The 21193-nt window shown below is 33.6% G+C and overlaps 1 protein-coding gene across 1 annotated transcript in view; it reads right to left on the bottom strand.

Moving 5' to 3' along the window:
• Positions 1-302: 302 nt before the first annotated feature.
• Positions 303-21193, bottom strand: part of LOC149804526 (ectonucleoside triphosphate diphosphohydrolase 5-like) — a 91088-nt gene continuing 70197 nt past the window's right edge. The window contains exons 14-15 of the mRNA XM_089941103.1: positions 12726-12841; positions 303-9830 (exon numbers count right to left, since the gene is read on the bottom strand). Coding sequence (XP_089797229.1) covers positions 12755-12841 — 87 coding nt within the window. The 3' untranslated portion in view covers positions 303-9830; positions 12726-12754. The remainder of the gene's footprint in view (positions 9831-12725; positions 12842-21193) is intronic.

The following is a 21193-nucleotide window of genomic DNA, read 5'->3' as shown; positions in this document are numbered from 1 at the left end:
CAAGATCAGTCAATCAGATGCAAGATTAATTCATTACTATCCATGCATCTCACTCATTAGCAAATTTGAGCAAAATCTTTATAAAATAAGCATGCATTCCAAGTTTGATCAAAATCAGATGAGAAATATGGCCTCCAGAGTGGTGATAAGCCCTGCCAATCAAATGCAAGATCAGATCATTATTATTGCAAATCTCACTCATTATCGAACCAATATGAGATTTTCATAATGTAAATTTATATTTTAAGTTCAGTCAATCAGATCAAATATTTGGCTTCTAGAGTGGTAACAAGCTCAGGGCATCAGATGCAAGATCACTTTATAAATATACACAAATCTTGCTTTGATATAATATTTTATTCATTTTTGACCTTTAATGACAGTTGTCCAAAATTGCTCAGGACAATATGCATTTATAGAAAACTAAATAAAAGTTTTTTTTTTTAAATTTAATATATTCTGACATGTGAATGATGGAATGTAAATGATATATAAATATATAAATTAAAATAGTTTCCTTCACCAAAATATTTTCCCTTTATAACAAAAGCAGAAACAACATACTGCACACCTGGTCAATATACCTTAACAGTTGACCTTTTCACTGAACAGACTTATATATACAGGTACAAACCTGTGCAAAATATCTCCTAAACTTTCTATGATGACAAAAAAATTGTTTCTAAATACAAGGGCATAAAATGCACTACCTCTGCTCACGAAAGAATTCATCGGAGACTGATGGTACAAAAATCAAAGTTGACATATACTGGATGAGCAATAATAGTCTCGAGAGAGGTAACCAGATCATTCAGTCATATCTAATGTGGGCAATTAACATGCACACATATCTCTTATTATAGAACCTGCCTACAACAATGATAAAATAAACTTGTTCACCAAGATGGAGCAAGCTCTGATTGGAATTCTGTCACTATTAAAGTGGTAGAAATCTCAGCCAATTAGATACAAGATTACCCCATTAATATGTATGGTTCTTGATCAATTAGATACAAGATTACCCCATTAATATGTATGGTTCTTGACCAATTAGATACAAGATTACCCTATTAATATGTATGGTTCTTGATCAATTAGATATAAGATTACCCCATTAATATGTATGGTTCTTGATCAATTAGATACAAGATTACCCCATTAATATGTATGGTTCTTGATCAATTAGATACAAGATTACCCCATTAATATGTATGGTTCTTAGTCAATTAGATATAAGATTACCCCAATAATATATATGGTTCTTGATCAATTAGATACAAGATTACCCCATTAATATGTATCGTTCTTGATCAATTAGATACAAGATTACCCCATTAATATGTATGGTTTTTGATCAATTAGATATAAGATTACCCCATTAATATGTATGGTTCTTGATCAATTAGATACAAGATTACCCCATTAATATGTATGGTTCTTGATCATAACTGATCTGTCTACTTGACAAAATAACATCACATTAAATAATATCCTATGACACATGAATTAATATGCATGAATTTCACTTAAAATCATATTCAGCCATGAATTTGATGGAGAAGACCATTTAACTTAGTTTCTAATTAAAAAAGTCATTCTAGTATTTCAAATCTCAGCAAATCTGATGCAAGATAACCTCATAAATATGCACAGACCTTGCTTAAAATAAAAATCATCCAACCTCATGATGATATTAACTTATTTACAAACTGGTTAAAATCAGTCAAAAATACAGTATCATGTAATTACAAACTATGGTTAATATCAGTCAAAAAAGACATTATCTCAAGAGGTTATAAAGTGTGGTTAAAATCAAGTAAAAAATACAGTATCACATGAAGTTACAAAGCATGGTTAAAATCAAGTAAAAATACAGTATCTCCAGTGGTTGAAAAGTGTAGTTAAAAGCTATTAAAAATACAGTATCTCAAATGGTTATAAAATGTAGCTAAAAACAAGTCAAAATTACAGTATATCAGATGGTTACAAAGCTGCTTAAAAGCAAGTCAAAAATACAATATTTCAATTGGTTACAAAGTGTGATTAAAATCATGTAAAAATGTACCACAGTATCTCAAGTGGGTAAGAATGCTATGCCAATCCTACGCAAGATCACCTCATTAATATGCATAAATCTTTATCATAATATTAAAGATAATGATGATATGAGATTTACAAAGTCTGAAAAAAAGTGTCAATATAAACAGAATAGCTAAAGTGAAGACAAGCTCAGCCGATGTCGTTAATATGCATGGGTCTTGTTGGTAATTATACTCATCCAAGATCTCAATGTCATTAATATGCATGGGTCTTGTTGGTAATTGTACTCATTCAAGATCTCAATGTCATTAATATGCATGGGTCTTGTTGGTAATTGTACTCATCCAAGATCTCAATGTCATTAATATGCATGGGTCTTGTTGGCAATTATACTCATCCAAGATCTCAATGTCATTAATATGCATGGGTCTTGTTGGCAATTATACTCATCCAAGATCTCAATGTCATTAATATGCATGGGTCTTGTTGGTAATTGTACTCATCCAAGATCTCAATGTCATTAATATGCATGGGTCTTGTTGGCAATTATACTCATCCAAGATCTCAATGTCATTAATATGCATGGGTCTTGTTGGCAATTATACTCATCCAAGATCTCAATGTCATTAATATGCATGGGTCTTGTTGGTAATTGTACTCATCCAAGATCTCAATGTCATTAATATGCATGGGTCTTGTTGGCAATTATACTCATCCAAGATCTCAATGTCATTAATATGCATGGGTCTTGTTGGCAATTATACTCATCCAAGATCTCAATGTCATTAATATGCATGGGTCTTGTTGGTAATTGTACTCATCCAATATCTCAATGATTTAAGCCTATTTACCAAGTCTGGTCAAAATTGTATCAGTCACTCAAGCAGTAGCAAGCAAAGTGAACCACATGCAAGATGACTACATTAACATGTGTGGATCTCAGGGCTGTTCCATTTAAACACACACAGTACCCAGGAAAGGCAGTTTTAAAAAAAATGTATTCCATGGTACTCTGATTTCACAGATTTCATACTAAAATCATAAGAAAATTTTAAATTGCATCTATGGGTGAGTACCCAACATTAAAAGTGCCTTCCCTGGGTCCCAGGTATGTTTAAGTGGAATAGTCCTCATGTATTATTGAGCTCATGTGACCATACAAGTTAATACTTGAAATCTGATCAAAATCAAATAAAAAAAGACTTCCAGGAGGTAAAAAGCACAGCTGACCAGACACAAGATCACCTCAATAATACATATGTATGTGTTCATTGCCAAACACATCCTACATCTCCACGATATAAGCATATATTCCAAGTATGATCATAACTGGACCAAACATGCATCCTCCAGATAATAAGCTCAGCCAATCAGATGCAAGATAATCTCATTGACATTTGTGGATCTCACTCATTATCGAACTCAACCAAGATTTTTATGTATAATGACTTGCAGAGTGGTAACAATCCCAGCCAATCATGTGCAAAATGATCTTATTAGCATGCGTATATCTTGCCTATTACTGAACTCATCCCATATCTTCTTGATAAAACTGCATATTCTACAGTTCATCCAAATCAGATCAGAAATAAGCAGGCTGATCAAATTTATTTTTCACCTACTTGTCCAGCAAAAGTGATTTCAGAAATTTTAATCATGAGGAAAATACAAGCAAAATAATGCAAAACATTTATTTCATCAAAGGGCTTAACCTTTTATATTCAGGATATCATACAAAATCTCTTGCTTGGATATGGTAGCATCCATACTTCTATCAGAAAGAACAATATGAATTTGCTTGTTCTTTAAATTGGCACCAAGTTTAACACCATTTTTCTCCTGGAATGCACACAGCATTAACCAAGCAGAAAAGGTTTTCCATATTGGGCAGGGATGTAGTCTGTGTTAAAGTGAGCCCTCATTTAATTTTTCATTTCATTCTCATTTAACCAGAAAATGGCCTTTCCTAGTGGAGTGTTAGCAGCTGATGTGCTGCATAGGCTTTATGAAGTCACGAGAAATGACCAATTAGATCCCGAATTGGTCAATTCCATTTTTCTTTCACTGACAGAGAATTCAAGACATTGATAATAATGAACCTTAAGAGGTTTGATTTAGCACTCAGAATGCTCTGATGGCTTGAAAGTCTAAATCAAGACGGATAAAGTGATTAAAGTGTGAAAATGAGTACTTGCCCAACATGTTTTGAAATAGGAAAATCCACTTGCCCTGAACTAGCACTTTGGAAAATCCACTTGCCCTGAACTAGCACTTTGGAAAAGTTTACTTGTCTGACTTCACAAATGAATTAGAGATGCTGAGATATCAGATTTGATAAGGCCTGTAAGATCTCCGGAGTGGTAACAAGCTCAGTGAACCAGATGTATGATTACCTCATTAACATGCATGGATTTCGCTCATTACTGAACCATCCAATATTTGTGCAATACAAACCCATATTTCCAATTTGAAGAAAATTAGATAATATAGCTTCCAGAGTGGTAACAAGTACAGAAAGATGAAAGATCACCTTATAAGTATGTCAAACATTACTGAATTTATCCAATATGTCCACAATATAAGCATATATAGCAAGCTTGATCAAAATCAGATAAAAAATATGGCTTCAATAGTGTCAACATGCTCTGCCAATCAGATGCAAGATAATCCCACTAATACAGCCAATCAGATGCAAGATAATCACACTAATATGTACTTTGTGCTCCTTATTAAACCCAACCAAAATCTTGATATTTCAAGTTCGATCAAAATTGAATCAGAAATATGGCTCACATATTGACAACAAGCTTAGGCCAATCAAATGCAAGATCACATTTCTTTAGTGTATATATATATATATATATATATATATATATATATATATATATATATATATATATACACACACACACACACACACATCACTTATTATTGAGCTTGTCCAACATCTTGATGATGTAAGCATATAATTTTTTATTCTGAGTTTGACTGAAATCAGATCAGAAATATGGCCCCCACTGTAGTAACAAGTTTAGCCAATCAGATACAAGATAACTTTGTTACTTTGTGCAGATCTTACTCATTATGTGAATCGTCCATAACCTTCACGATATATTCCAAACTTGATCAAATTATATCCAAAATATAGCTGTCAGGTTGGTAACAAGCCCAGTCATTGAAATGCAGGTCTATGTTACCAGGTTTCTCATTCAAGTTCAAAAAATTCAAACACGATGATGATACAGCCCCATATTTCAAGCCTGATTAAAATCAGATCAGAAATATGGTTTCTAGAACAAGCTTAGCTAATGACAAGATCATCTCATTATAATTATGAATGCATGTTGCACATTATCAAAACTGTGCAAGATTTTGATGATATAAGCATTTATTAAAAAATTTATTCAAAATTTGATAACAAAAAACAGCCTCCAGAGTGGTAAGCTAAGCCAATCAGATGTAAGATTACCTCATTACTAAACATGAATGTATCTCATTCCACAACCCACCCAAGTTCTTTGAAGATAAATATGCATATTTCAAGTCTGATCAAAACTGGATCAGAAATATAGCTTCAAGAGTGGTAACAGGCTCTGCAAATCTGATGCAAGATCACTTGATTGGTATGCTTGTACAAGGGCAGGAATAGTCTCCAGAACTGTAACAAGCTCAGCCAATCAGATGCAAGAACATCTCATTAATATGCATATACCTCACTCATTATCGAACTTGTCTGAGACCCTAATGATAAAAGCAAATATTTATGTTTGATCAAAACTGGATAAGAAATACGACCTCCTGAGTGGTAACATGGTCAGCCAATAGAATGCAAGATCACATCATGAATATGTATGAAGCTTGCTAGTTATCTAACTTGATGTTTTTATGATATTTTCCAAGTCTGATAAAAAATGGATCAGAAATATGGATTCCAAAGTTGTAACAAGTATATATTGATTGATGGATGGTGCATGACAGATGCCGGGCCATAATATAAGCTCACATACCATATGGCCTGGTTAGCTAAATACTGGAGCAAGCCAGTGGCATACAACCTTTGCAGTAATTTCAATTCAATTTCAATTCATACATCTACCTTCTAAATATCATACTATCATCTGTCAAAAAAGAAATGCAATTTATTTAGGTTTCATCTTTATATAACATAGACAAATTTGAAGAAAAAAACCCCCCAAAAATACAGTTCAGACAATTTGCAATTTTGGCATCAAACAGGGATGCTTGCAGTCAAGAGACATGCATTGTGTCACATTCAATAGATAGTATGTACTGTGCTGCATTAGAACAAATGTTGACACATTCCATGTCATGTGCTGCATTAGAGCAAATATTGACACATTGAACAGATAAACATATGTACTGTGCTGCATTTGACTAAATTGTGACATTTAATAGATAATATGGTGGCGTTCTATCGTTTCGTATTTTGCATAGGGTTAGAATTTTAAAGAAAAAGAATTTCCCAAGGTTTCCTCACTGGTTATACTGGCTATTTAAAACAGACCTTGTATATCTTAGGTATTGTTCAAAGAACCTTTAATTCCTTTTATTTTAATGTATGATTGATGGGTGTACTATGGGTTATAGAGTATACAGCTTGGCCTTACATCAGATGTGCACCTTTCCAAAAAGTGCTAGCTCCACTTGGTCATTTTCACTTCTTCAACTTCAGAGATAAATTATTTTTAAAAAAAGAGCTGATAACTTGTTTTTACGTTTGATATATTTGGTAATCAATCACTACACTTTCAGAAGCTGATATTGTCTAGTCTGGCAAAATTAATTTTTCCTATTTAAATAGCTGCTAAGTATAGTGTATTTTAGACAAATCAAGGCTGATTTCTGGAGCACATTTTAGTTAGCAGTGTGCTAAGATCATTTACAATTTCCAAAAGTACAATATTTAAAGAAATGTAAGCCATATTACATCAAAGTAGCATAGAGGTATGCCAAAATTCTCTCCACTGTGCATGTTTCAAATGCAAACAACTACTCTTTACATATGTCGTTCTCTCAAAATACATAATAACTGGTAAGCACCCCCATTTAACCAAACGTTGTCATATATTCAATAGACTTACAGAATGTGCAATGCTGCATTCAACCAAATGGTGTAATATTTCACCAGGCACCACATACCACATAGATGCATGCAGTATACAGGGTACAGCTGATTAGTTGACTGTAACACAAAACATACACTGTACTGTTTTGGTCAAATTTAATCTATATGTTATTCTCTGCGTCAAATGCGAAAATTGCAAATGAATATTTATACCATTAGTACAAAAAAATCAGCATTAAATGAATTCATTTTCACAGAGAGTCAATTGGATTTCCTAATTTGCATAATTCAAATAAAAAAATGAACATTGAATATAACAATGATTAAATAAATCAAATTCACAATCAAAGAAGCACAATTATATAAATATAAAAACAGTCACACAAAAAGGTGTGTTAAATTTGCAATAATATAATTATCAGATGAAATTCATGTATACTGAACCCACTTATAAAATGTATTACTTTTATCTTACTTCTTTCTGTATCTACAATATACATCCTGTATGCACAGTAGGCCCCTAATGTGTTAAAAATAATTTTTAAAAGTTTGAAGAATAAATAGCATGGAAAACATTGTATATAAGCACAGAAGCATAGCTGAAACATTTTATGTTGTCATGTTTACAGCATATACTTAGAATGGTGGCAGTATCACCGGGGATATGACTCTAAAAATACAAAGGTTCAATGTACCCAATTCACATACATGTAGTTTGAAAACTAAATAGTTTGGGAAAATTTACCAGGTTACTATTAACTGGAACAGTAACTCAGCTGAGAATCTTCAAAGCAACATTTTTGCAAGCATCTGCATTCTGAGGAATCAATTGTTAATTGTTCATGATAGTATAATTTTGTTTTTATATTAAAAAGGGTAGATTTTGTGTATTGCCTCTAATGGGGACAGTTTTCAAATCCCAAAATTAGATCACAAGAAGAAAGAAAACACACACACACACACACACACACACACATATATATATATATATATATTTATCCATTGCAGATCCAGCTGAGAAAAGAAACGTAACTCACTTTCATGCATTCACTATGAATATAACAAAAATAATAAAATAAGTCATAAAACTAGGAAAATTTGGTCTTTTAAAGCCCTAACTTAAAAATAAAACTCACTTACATATAAATTAAACAAATATAAGATAACACAACTTAAAAGACCCCAAAAAGGGCAAAGGTGACAGAGTATTAGTAGCTAGTTGGAGGAGGGGGAGGGCAAGGATACCTGGCTAAAAGGGAATACCTGAAGGATGGGGTGTACTGACCCAGAAACCCAAAGCCAAAAGAGAGCTCTGATGATGGAAGCTATTAGGAACATTAGAACCTCAATAGGGATTTCTAAATTTCAAATCTGAATAAAAATCTCAAATTAGTATTTAAATTCAAACATAAGCTTAAAATTAACCAAAATCATTGATCAAATTAGAATAAAAAAAAGCAACAAAACAAAAATTCTGAATCAAAATATAAAATGAATACTGAACATTTTACCCCCCCCCCCCATTAATAAATCATAAAGCCCTTTGGTACTTTAGAACATTTCTGAGATGTCATCTATAAAATTTCCAACCAGCCATATATGCAGGGATGGATTTGAAGATGTTCACAAATAATAAAAATGTGACTTCAACAAAATACTAATGCACAAATTAACTGCAAATTTATTGAAAATGCCCCAAGAAATGAAATGACAAATTTACTGAAGAAAAAAAAATTTGAAATACTTTTTGTGTGATTTTTTAAAAATGGTTTTCCCCACAGTTACTATAAAACAATATTTATTCTTGAAGGCAAATGAGCCCATCTAGAATCTAAACAGCCCATCAAGAAACAAGGCAGCCCATCCAGAATCTAGACAGCCCATCCAGAAACAAGGCAGTCCATGCAGAATCTAGGCAGCCCATCCAGAAATAAGGCAGCCCATCCAGAGTCTACGCATACCATCCAGAAACAAGGCAGCCCATCCAGAATCTAGGCAGCCCATCCAGAAACAAGGCAGTCTATGCAGAATCTAGGCAGCCTATCCAGAAACAAGGCAGCCCATCCAGAAACAAGGCAGTCCATGCAGAATCAAAGCAGAATATGCATAATCTACATAGCCCAAGAGGAATCTAGGCAGTCCATGCAGAATCTAGGCAGTCTATACAGAATCTAGGCAGTCCATGCAGAATCTAGGCAGTCTATACAGAATCTAGGCCACCAATCCAGAATAGATAACAAGTTCATTAAAACTTTTATGAGCATATTGGATTTTCCTATAGGCCTATACATAAATGTACAGTCAAAAAGCAATGAAGGTCTCATAATAAATGGTGAATCCATTCCTCCAATTCCAGAACTCTGACTGCCTTAAAAATGTTTGGTCCAAACAATAACCATCAGCCCGCACCAATTATTTGCATTTTTCTTGTATATTTATCTCCGCTGTAATTTTTCACCTATTTGCCATCTAATTGACTGGTATATACTGGTTATTACACTGAAAAGCATCATTCTAAGTACCTATCTATTATACTGGTACTGAAGTACATTTGTTCCAATCAGTGTCCGCATAGAAAACTCTTGCTCAAAATTGTATCAGAAAAAAAAACTGATTTTCCAGAATTTCATCAATATAATTAGGAATGCAGAGTTTGCATAAAAATGCTGTAAAAATTCCACTAAATCCAGAATCAATGGCATCTCTGAAAAAAAGGATCATTAAGGTCATATTATTTCATGATGAATTGCTAATCACTGAAATTATGCATGAAATAATTACAAAAAAATGTTTTATGAGCATCAAAAACTGTACTCAAGCAACACATGCAATTCTTTTATGTTTAAGTACAGCTGATATTACAAAACCAAACATGATGTTAGAGTTGCAATCTGAAATCTCTAAATGTACAGTATGTCAATTAAATTACAGTATTTAGATTAAATGCACAGTGCATCAATTAAAATAAAGGTACAGTATTTGCATATTACAAGCTGAGGATCACAGTAATTAAATACAACAATTCATAATTCAAGGTCCTAAAATTTCATATCTGAAGCTCAGGGATGTTTAGAAATTTGGGTCCGGTCAACCACATATTAACTTTAGCTATTCTACTGGGAAAATGATGACTTGTCCTGAACAATTAATAATATTCTACTCTACTGTTTAAAAAAACTCTTAACAAAGAAACAAGGTCTTAAGACTCTACTTATTAAATATTTTCTTTGAAAAAATGTATTACGCAAATCCATGCTTCCATGAGACTAATATTTTTTTTATAGATTACTGCACCTAACCTTACTGCTATAAGATATAAAAAGATGTACAGGATTTTACCCAGATGAGTGGTTAATATTGATGAACTGCAAAATGCAAACAGATGTAATAAGTACCTACCAAAACCAAAACTTATGTTTAATATTACCAAGATGAACACATTGCCTGTTGTTGTGTTTACATGAGTATTTAAAATTACCTAAGTTAACTTTATTGATCACACTGATGGAAAAATATTTTAAAATCAAATATTAACTACGCTTTAAATCTGTCCTCTTCTGCCCATAATTTATGGACAAAATAGTATCTCTAATGTTCAAAACAACTCTGAATCTATAGTGATGGCTGTTAAAAGTTCAATAAATATTAAAGATGTGTCAACACTTGCCCAAGAAATTATTCAGGAATGTTCTCATGTAGTAATCAATGCTATTGTGTTCTGTGCAACTACAGCACTACTGTCAAGTATATTCATGAAGATGTCATATTTACTGTCCAACTATAGCCTACTGTGAAATATTTTCAGAGTGATGGTATATTTATGTCCAACTATAGTCATATTGTCAAGAATCTACATCGGGATGTCACATTTATTGTGCAACTATAGCCCTACTGTCAAGAATCTTCAAAAGGATAATATATTTTGTGTCCAATTATAGCCCTACTGTCAAGTGTCTTCAAAAGGATGTCATACTTTTGTCAAACTTTAGCCCTACTGTCAAGTGTCTTCAGAAGTATGTCATAATTTTGTCCAACTATAGCCCTACTGTCAAGCATCTTCAGAAGGATGTCATACTTTTGTCCAACTATAGCCCTACTGTCAAGTGTCTTCAGAAGGATGTCATACTTTTGTTCAACTACAGGCCTACTGTCAAGTGTCTTCAGAAGGATGTCATACTTTTGTCCAACTATAGCCCAACTGTCAAGTGTCTTCAGAAGGATGTCATACTTTTGTCCGACTATAGCCCTACTGTCAAGTGTCTTCAGAAGGATGTCATACTTTTGTCTGACTATAGCTTCACTGTCAAGAATCTTCAAAATGATGTTACATTTTGTATCCAACTAAAGCCCTACTGTCAAGTCTCTTCAGAAGGATGCCATACTTTTGTCCAACTATAGCCCTACTGTCAAGTGCCTTCAGAAGGATATCATACTTTTGTCCAACTATAGCCATACTATCATGTGTCTTCAGAGAAAGTCATACTTTTGTCTGAATATAGCTATACTGTCAAGAATCTTCAAAAGGATGTTATATTTTGTATCTAACTATAGCCCTACTGTCAAGTGTCTTCAGAAGGATGTCATACTTTTGTCCGACTATAGCCCTACTGTCAAGTGTCTTCAGAAGGATGTCATACATTTGTCCAACTATAGCCCTACTGTCAGTGTCTTCAGAAGAATGTCAAACATTTGTCCGACTATAGCCCTACTGCCAAGTGTCTTCAGAAGGATGTCATACATTTGTCCAACTATAGCTCTACTGTCAAGTGTCTTCAGAGGGATGTCATACTTTTGTCCAACTATAACTATACTATTAAGAATCTTCAGAAAGAGAGAATCTAATAAAGTCCTCCAATAGAAATGTTGAGTTTTTAATCTGAAACCAAGCACCAACATTGATTTGCTGTGTTTTCTAATGTCCCCTTGGTGTTATATACACATATAATAACTCCAACTTAATCTAGTAGATAATGGAGTTATAATCCATTCCAAGTGGGAACTGGATCAATGCCATGAATAACAATCACCTTGCTTGCATGCACCAGCAACACAACTAACATGGTCATGTGCTCATCTCCAAAGAAAGGATAGAACAAGGTTCAAACAAAGTTGTAGATAAGGATGCAAGGTTCACTTGGTAAGCACACAGGATTTAATGATGCAAAAAGGAATAAATTATGGATATGTAGAGGAATATTTTTTGAGTAAATGTAAAGAAATATTTCACAAGTGGATACTATAAAATATATTGTCACAAGTGAAAAAGCCATGAGTGACAATGCAAAATGTTGCCATTTCAATTTATTTTTTATTATATATATAGAAGGGCAATAACTATAATTTTAAGCATGTCTAGTTGATAATTTTCAGTGTAAATCTCATAGAAGGACAATAACTATAATGTAAGCATGTCAGGTTGATAATCTTCATTGTAATCTGACTAAATGGCAAAAATCAAACTGTAAGCATTTCAGGTTGATAATTTTCAGTGTACATCTGATAAAAGGGCAAAAATTAAAGTGTAAGCATTTCAGGTTGATAATTTTCAGTGTACATCTAACAAAAGGGCAATAATCATAATGCAAAATACAAGAAGCACCTAGTAAAAGTGATGATTCTTCTGAACAGTTATCTGGCTAACCCAATGGAAGACAAGAGCTGGAAAGCTGCTCCTAATCCCCAGCTGACTTCAACACCATTTATTTTCTTCTTTAACTGAAAATAAAAAAGCAAATATTCTTTTGAACTTTTATCAAAATTGTATATCTTTATAAATGCCTCCTTATCTCTTAATTATTGGAAACAAACATAAAATATCAATTACTCTTTTTAAAGTTTATCAAGATCTGAAATTACAGTATATGATAAAGTAACAATCACCTCATGCATGGAACAACATTAAAGATCAAACCTCTATTTAGATTGTGTGTGAGAGTGTGTGATTTTTAACATATCTTTAACAATATTTCAGTCATTTCGCTACAATGTCTGCAGTGTGGCAATTTATAGTGATGTCTAGCAAGGACATGTAGCATTATGTTCCATCCAGTCACATTATCCTGACACCAGTCTGACCAGTCCTAACACTAACCTCTTAATGCTGAGTGCCTAGTGAGGCAGCTGTTATTACCATTCTTATAAGTCTCTGGTATAATTCGGCTAGAGTTTGAACCTGTGACCTCGGACATCTGAGGCGGATGCTCCAACCACTTAGGCCACCAGAGTGGTTTCTTTTTAGAATGCATGGAAACATTAAAATCAAATTTCTATTTAGAATGCATGGATACATAAAATATCAAATTTCTATTTAGAATGCATGGAAACATTAAAATCAAATTTCTATTTAGAATGCATGGGACATTAAATTTCAAACCTCTATTTTGAATACATGCAAACATTCAAAAAACAAACCTCGATTTAGAATGCATGGAACATTAAATTTCAAACCTCTATTTTGAATACATGCAAACATTCAAAAAACAAACCTCGATTTAGAATGCATGGAACATTAAATTTTAAACCTTTATTTTGAATACATGCAAACATTCAAAAAACAAACCTCAATTTAGAATGCATGGAACATTAAATTTCAAACTCTATTTTGAATGCATGGGAACAATGAACTTTGAACTTAGTCGCGCGCTTGACGTAACTTTCGAAAGAAAATGGCATGCCTAGTTAAAATTGAAATTTGGAGTCATATTGTGAATGAATGCGCATTGCAACAACTTTGCGCATTGCAACAACTTTTCCATGTGATCTGGAATGAATAGATTTTGGTATTTTTTTCGATTCTACGAAACAATTTGATTATGGACTGGATTTATATGTGACAATTCCACATGAAATACATGGGATTGAAGGAGCAAGGGAGAAGCGTGTTGACATCCGCAAATGTGTTTCTGTTTCTGTCATTGAATGTTTGAAATCATAATGTGGGGAAAATATGAAGTCTTTCATTTGCAATTATCAAAAAGATGCTATGGAATTTAATGCTTATTTCATTTTGAGTGCAGTAAGGAGGATGTAATTGCACTTATCATCGAAATTACAGTACAATTTCAAAATGTGTAATCAAGATTGAGAACCTATGACATGGCTCATGTAACTTGGATTTGCAAACTAAGAAAGTACATTTTGAGGAAATTCAGGATGTTAAAACTAAGTATATTTTTTTGCCATTCTTATCACCAGCTAAACAAGACAGTATATGACTTGTCACTTATATGTCATTTGTAAGGACCCTTTCTTGCGTCTGTTGTATACTGTAGCTAGCCTAAATCCGAAACATTGTATCAATATGGCAGTCCACAAAACATCTGTTTTAGTTCATTCAGAAACAAATTTAAACAACCACAATGTAAAGCGCCTCTTACGCAAGTGTACCTGATTTGTTTACAAATCAAAAGTGCTGGCATCTGCGTCCATTGCTTGTTTACAATAGAAAGTAGTTCCTTTATGCACGTGAATGAAATATGTGTATTTGCACGCAAGTTCAGTATTGGGTAATACTGAATGATTCTGACAGTGTAAAGTTAACAGAGAAAGAAATGAGCATATAATATCATTATCAAACCTCTATTCAGAATGCATGGAAACATTAAATATTAAATCTCTATTTAGAATGCATGGAACATTCAATTTCAAACCTCTATTTTGAATGCATGGGAACATTCATTATCAAATTTCTATTTAGAATGCATGGGAACATTCAATATCAAACCTCTATTCAGAATGCATGGAAACATTAAATATTAAATCTCTATTTAGAATGCATGGGAACATTCAATATCAAACCTCTATTTAGAATGCATGGAAACATTAAATATTAAATCTCTATTTAGAATGCATGGGAATATTCAATATCAAACCTCTATTTAGAATGCATGGATACATTAAATACCAAATTTCTATTTAGAATACATGAGAACGTTCAATATCAAACCTCTATTCAGAGTGCACAGGAACATTCAAGATCAAACCTCTATTTAGAATGCATGGAAACATTAAATATTAAATCTCTATTTAGAATGCATGGGAATATTTAATATCAAACCTCTATTTAGAATGCATGGATACATTAAATATCAAATTTCTATTTAGAATACATGAGAACGTTCAATATCAAACCTCTATTCAGAGTGCACAGGAACATTCAAGATCAAACCTCTATTTAGAATGCATGGAAACATTCAATATCAAACCTCTATTTAGAAAAGACATTCAACAACGGTTATAACCATGGCATATGCTTGAAGATATCCATCGGCTTTCCTCAAAACACAGAGTCAATATGAAAAATGGAATGAACAGACATGTGGATCACTGAACATGTATGTTGACCCTATTTACTGTAACATATTTGTTCCTCAATCCAAATATCTGCCCACTTCAATGTTAAATATCACTCAATAGAGATATATGTCCACCTCACTGCTTAATATCACTAATTCCATATATCCATTTACTTCACATTTTGATATCATTGAATCCATATATCCATTCATTTCGCTGTTCAATATTACTCAAACAAAATATGTTAAGTTCACTATTTAATACCACTCAATCCACATATCTGTCCACTAATCTAGAAGCACATGCCAAATACAGTAATGACAATCTAGAAGCAAATGCCAAATACAGTAATGAAAATCTAGAAGCACATGCCAAATAATAACAATCAAGAAGCACATGCCAAATACAGTAATGACAATCTAGACGCAAATGCCAAATACAGTAATGAAAATCTAGAAGCACATGCCAAATACAGTAATGAAAATCTAGAAACACATGCCAGATAATAACAATCAAGAAGCACATGCCAAATATGTAACGACATTCTAGAAGCACATGCCAAATACAGTAATGAAAATCTAGAAGCACATGCCAAATACAGTAATGAAAATCTAGAAGCACATGCCAAATACAGTAATGATAATCTAGAAGCACATGCCAAATACAATAATGACAATCAAGAAGCACATGCCAAATACAGTAATGACAATCTAGAAGCACGTGCCAAGTACAGTAATGACAATCTAGAAGCACATGCCAAATAACAACAATCTAGAACCACATGCCAAATAATAACACTCTAGAAGCAAAGGCCAAAAAATAACAATCTAGAAGCAAAGGCCAAATAATAACAATCTAGAAGCAAAGGCCAAATAATAACAATCTAGAAGCAAATGCCAAATAATAACAATCTAGAAGCAAATGCCAAATAATAACAATCTAGAAGCAAATGCCAAACAATAACAATCTAGAAGCAAATGCCAAATAATAACAATTTAGAAGCAAATGCCAAATAATAACAATCTAGAAGAAAAGGCCAAATAATAATCTAGAAGCGAAGGCCAAATAATAACAATCTAGAAGAAAAGGCCAAATAATAACAATCTAGAAGCAAAGGCCAAATAATAACAATCTAAAAGCAAATGCCAAACAATAACAATCTAGAAGCAAAGGCCAAATAATAACAATCTAGAAGCAAAGGCCAAATAATAACAATCTAGAAGCAAAGGCCAAATAATAACAATCTAGAAGCAAAGGCCAAATAATAACAATCTAGAAGAAAAGGCCAAATAATAACAATCTAGAAGCAAATGCCAAATAATAACAATCTAGAAGCAAATGCCAAATAATAACAATCTAGAAGCAAATGCCAAACAATGACAATCTAGAAGCAAAGGCCAAAGAACAACAATCTAGAAGCAAAGGCCAAATAATAACAATCTAGAAGCAAATGCCAAATAATAACAATCTAGAAGCAAATACCAAATAATAACAATCAAGAAGCAAATGCCAAATAACAACAATCTAGAAGCAAATGCCAAAATAACAATCTAGAAGCAAAGGCCAAATAATAACAATCTAGAAGCAAATGCCAAATAATAACAATCTAGAAGCAAATGCCAAATAACAACAATCTAAAAGCAAAGGCCAAATAATAACAATCTAGAAGCAAATACCAAATAATAACAATCTGGAAGCACATGCCAAATAATAACAATCATGTTGCCAGTATAGAAATTTGATGAAGCTGATCAATGCTAAACCAAGAAATATGTGGGAATAGGAAATAAGGGCTGTTCCAGTAAAACATATATCCCCCCGGGGATGGCACTTCAAAAAAACTTCTGTAGGAGGTTGTGTTTCGAACTATTTGATTCTGACAGTGGAAGGTTGGTTAGGAAAATCACTTCTGTTGTGGGTTGTGCTAACAAAATGAGAAATCGCTGGTGGGGTTGTCAGAAAAAAGAAGAAAAAAAAACGAATATATATTTAAAATCGCATCTACCCCCCTCCTAGCGGTCTAACGTGAATAAAACATTGGGTCAGAAAATGATGCCAGTACACGCAAGTGCACATAATTTGTACGAATTCGCGTATTTTTAAAGCAGTGATACACGTTCGGCAAATTACGTCAACGCCACGGATATTTAAAAAATGTGCTTTGCGCAGTATGCAATTTTTATTTAACTTTAACTTTGAAAGCGCATTTCGCGACGTAATTCGCGCTGCCGCAGCTTTCTCACAGCACTTGATGTGACATCCAGATATCTGGATACTTCGGTTCGACATGAGTGGCTGTTAAACTAAATTTGATTCGTTCATTGGCCCTGGAACATGCATTTTATGGAGTTTCAGCCTTACTTTCATCGTGTTAGTTTTACAAATGCGTGTTTCCAATAAGGGCCACACAGGAAACCAAAATGGTTGAATCACAACACGGTTTGTCTTCATACGTTTTCAGTCGGCAAATACTGGCTGGTGATAGCTATGATGACAATGAATTTCATGTATATCGGTCTGAAGGACATTGGAAAAATGTCACTGGAAATACCAGTGTGTGATTTTGAGCCCAAAATTGATGTTGAGTGCGAGTCCGATGTACGTGTTGGATGGACAATATGCCAGTTATATTTATTAAATATACCCATGTCTAAACAAGCAGACTATGGGAATGTTGGACTTAAAACCCTAATACATCATTATGGAAGAGATAAATCTGGCATAAGAGGCAGCAAAACACTGATTCAAGGAAGTGAATCTTTGGCAGGGTTCATGTTAGTGAAAACTGACAGAGGTCTCGGAATGCTTATAATCACGTGTAATTGGACACCAATTTTTTTTTATTTAGGTGGGCGGTAAAATTCAAAGACTTGCCAGTGCTGCTTCAGTCACCTGCATAGTGGGAAAATGTGTTGATCAGTTAGCTGTGATATTTACAATGACAGAATTTAGTGGTTGAAAGCCCCCCCTCCCCCGTCGTCACCATTATAAGAGTACATCAAAAGAACATGCTGCAATAGCTAAGCGGCGAGATGAAAGGCTTTGACGGGCAGCTGGGTGGGAAAATCTACTGATATTTACAGTGCTTGAATTCAGAGGCAGAAGTACCCAGAGATGTACATGTGGTCATTTATAACAGTACATCAAATAAACAACTTTAGCTTTCATTATTGTGTTCATTTCCGAGTGTAACCAAATAAGCAGTGCACGTGACCTCGGAATCATGACATGTTGAGACATAGACTTTAATGAGTATTTTGGGGTTCAACGGCAAACTGACGAAGATTGTGAGATTCAGGAGAGGGCTAAAGTTGCTAGAACTGATAGTTTGAAAGGGACATTAGCCAAGTGTAAGAAAGTGTGTGATGCCTAGCTTAGTGTTTTGAATAAGACCTTCTTTGGATTGAAAAAATTCAGACTCACTCTGATGAACAAGCAAGAACTATGTCAGTGTTATAAAGAATGTAGAAATTAAACTCTGGCAACCAACAGTTCTTATAATTGGCATAGTTTTCTGAGAGGGGACTGCAACTTTTCCTGATGGGACTCATATTTTTACCAAAATGGGAGCCATGGACTCTTAGCTTTAAAATCCTAACGAGACCTCTGGTTCAAAACTTTTCTTTTTGGGACAGAGATACCCAAGAGAGAATACCCATGGGGCCGAACTTGTGAGATGTTGAAAATTGCACAACCATAAAGAAAAGTAACTTGTTCAAGCTAGTTATGCATATGCGTTTCAGACAGCAGGCAATGAAAGGAGTTCTCAGCACAGAATAATATTCATACACAGAGGAGGAGGATCATATTAAATTCAGAAACAATTAACAGATTAATGCTCATAAGGAACATCAGAGAATCCCCATACAACATAATTAAGTGTGTGTAGATCTCAAGTTGGCAGAACCACTGAGCAACAAAAGAATAAAAAGACAAACTTTTGTATCATGCAGATGTATGACCAAATGATGCACATGCTCTCTATGTACAAAAATTAAATGACATTAAACATAAGAGACTGCCTGATCTGTGTAAACTCAAAGCAAGATGGATAAAATTTGTCCTGTTTGTGTTCGGTTCTTCCTATGTATATTTTAATCATGGTGGTATTTTCTGCAGACCTTTTGGCACTTAGTTCCAAGCCATCATTTGGTATTTGTATTGCAAAACGGATAACTAAAAAAGTCTATTATCTAATACAATACATTTTTAAGCAGTATCATTAACTGATGATGAAATTGATGAAAAAATACTTGATGTCATTCTGATATATGGATTCTTTACTACACTACTAATCTGTTCATCCTGATTCTTTTTTTTTACCATCTCCTTTAGTCTTACTGGTACCAGTGCTTTTAATAAAATTGTAACTTCTATTTTCTTGCAATCTAAATATTTGTAATGATGTGTTATTGTCAAAAGGTAAAATGTGCTTAGTGTTGTAAAATCTAAAACTATTAATTAGCAGAGGACTAAAGTAAAAAGTGGACAGAAGTTATTGCCATATTACAGTGCTGTTAGAAACAACAGAATAGTTGTACAAGATGTATTTTGCACAAAGTTGTAGAACTAGCACTTGTATTGTCACCACATATTCTACTTAAATAATTATATCATTATTTCTGTATATTCCTATCAGTATTTTCCCAGTGGTAGTAATTTTCTGATCTGATGTTGTTCATTTCTTGCGCAATTTTTACACATCAAGAATTCTCACCGTATCATTAAAAAACAATGTAATCTGCACCAAATTGAGTTGTTTGAGAAGAAATTAATTTTTTTTAACCCAAAAGTCACTGATGCTACGAGTTCTTGCATTAAAGTCTCACATTAAATAACATTTGAAGTAGCCACGATAGTAGTTTAGGATGCAACTGTACCAGTTTCACCTTTGGTATATCCAAATCTTGAATGTGATGGAGGAACATAGCTCCAAAATAAACACATCAATTTCAGAACCTGTTCATTGACTATGAATCAAGTATCCGAGTCCAACTGAATTGCTACAAATTTTTTAATTCTTTTGACAACATCATAATTAGCTGTCAAATATGGAGTAAGCCTATAGTCTTTATGCCATCCCAACCAAGACCCCACCACAACCACGTGACCATGCCCAATGACATCACAGTAATAATCGCTATACAACTAGAGATGACATCTCTTCGAGAATTTTGATTTCAGTAGAGCTGTAACAGAATGGAACAGTAAGAAAGAGTGACAGATATTTAAGTGTTAGGGAGATATTTAACAATGGCTATTCCCACCACCACCACTTCCTCATTGGAGATCACACACACACAAAACTTAGAATACATCCTGAAATCCTGGCAGCATCCCTGCAGAGGAGATAACTTGACTATTCAGTTTTATTGGTCCCTGGTTAACCCATGGTATTTATGTTACTTGAACATTATCTTACAGTGTGTCCATTCAGCATGGTCGAAAAAGGCTTACAACCATTGAGTTGTTCAAGGACTCACATTACTACAGATGTGAAAGAACGAGAACCTTACTATAAATCAGTGAAGATAAAATAGAGTATATATGTGTCTGACTGTCCCTGATTGGTTGATAATGAAAGTAAGATTTTAGTTTAAAAAAATCTTTTGAGAGCTTGTCCTACTTGTAACTGAAAAAAGTGAGGGACATTGTTTTATTAACATTAATTTCCATCCCTTCACAGACCCGAGTTTGGACGACTCATTACTGAAATCAGCAGCTGACTCTTTGGTGCAGTACTGAAAGCACACATTTCAAATTTGTATAGAT

The sequence above is a fragment of the Sinohyriopsis cumingii genome, chromosome 2, assembly GCF_028554795.1.
Source record: "Sinohyriopsis cumingii isolate HCF-2022 chromosome 2, ASM2855479v2, whole genome shotgun sequence".
NCBI lineage: Eukaryota > Metazoa > Mollusca > Bivalvia > Unionida > Unionidae > Sinohyriopsis > Sinohyriopsis cumingii.
This window is presented reverse-complemented; position numbering and strand designations above follow the sequence as displayed.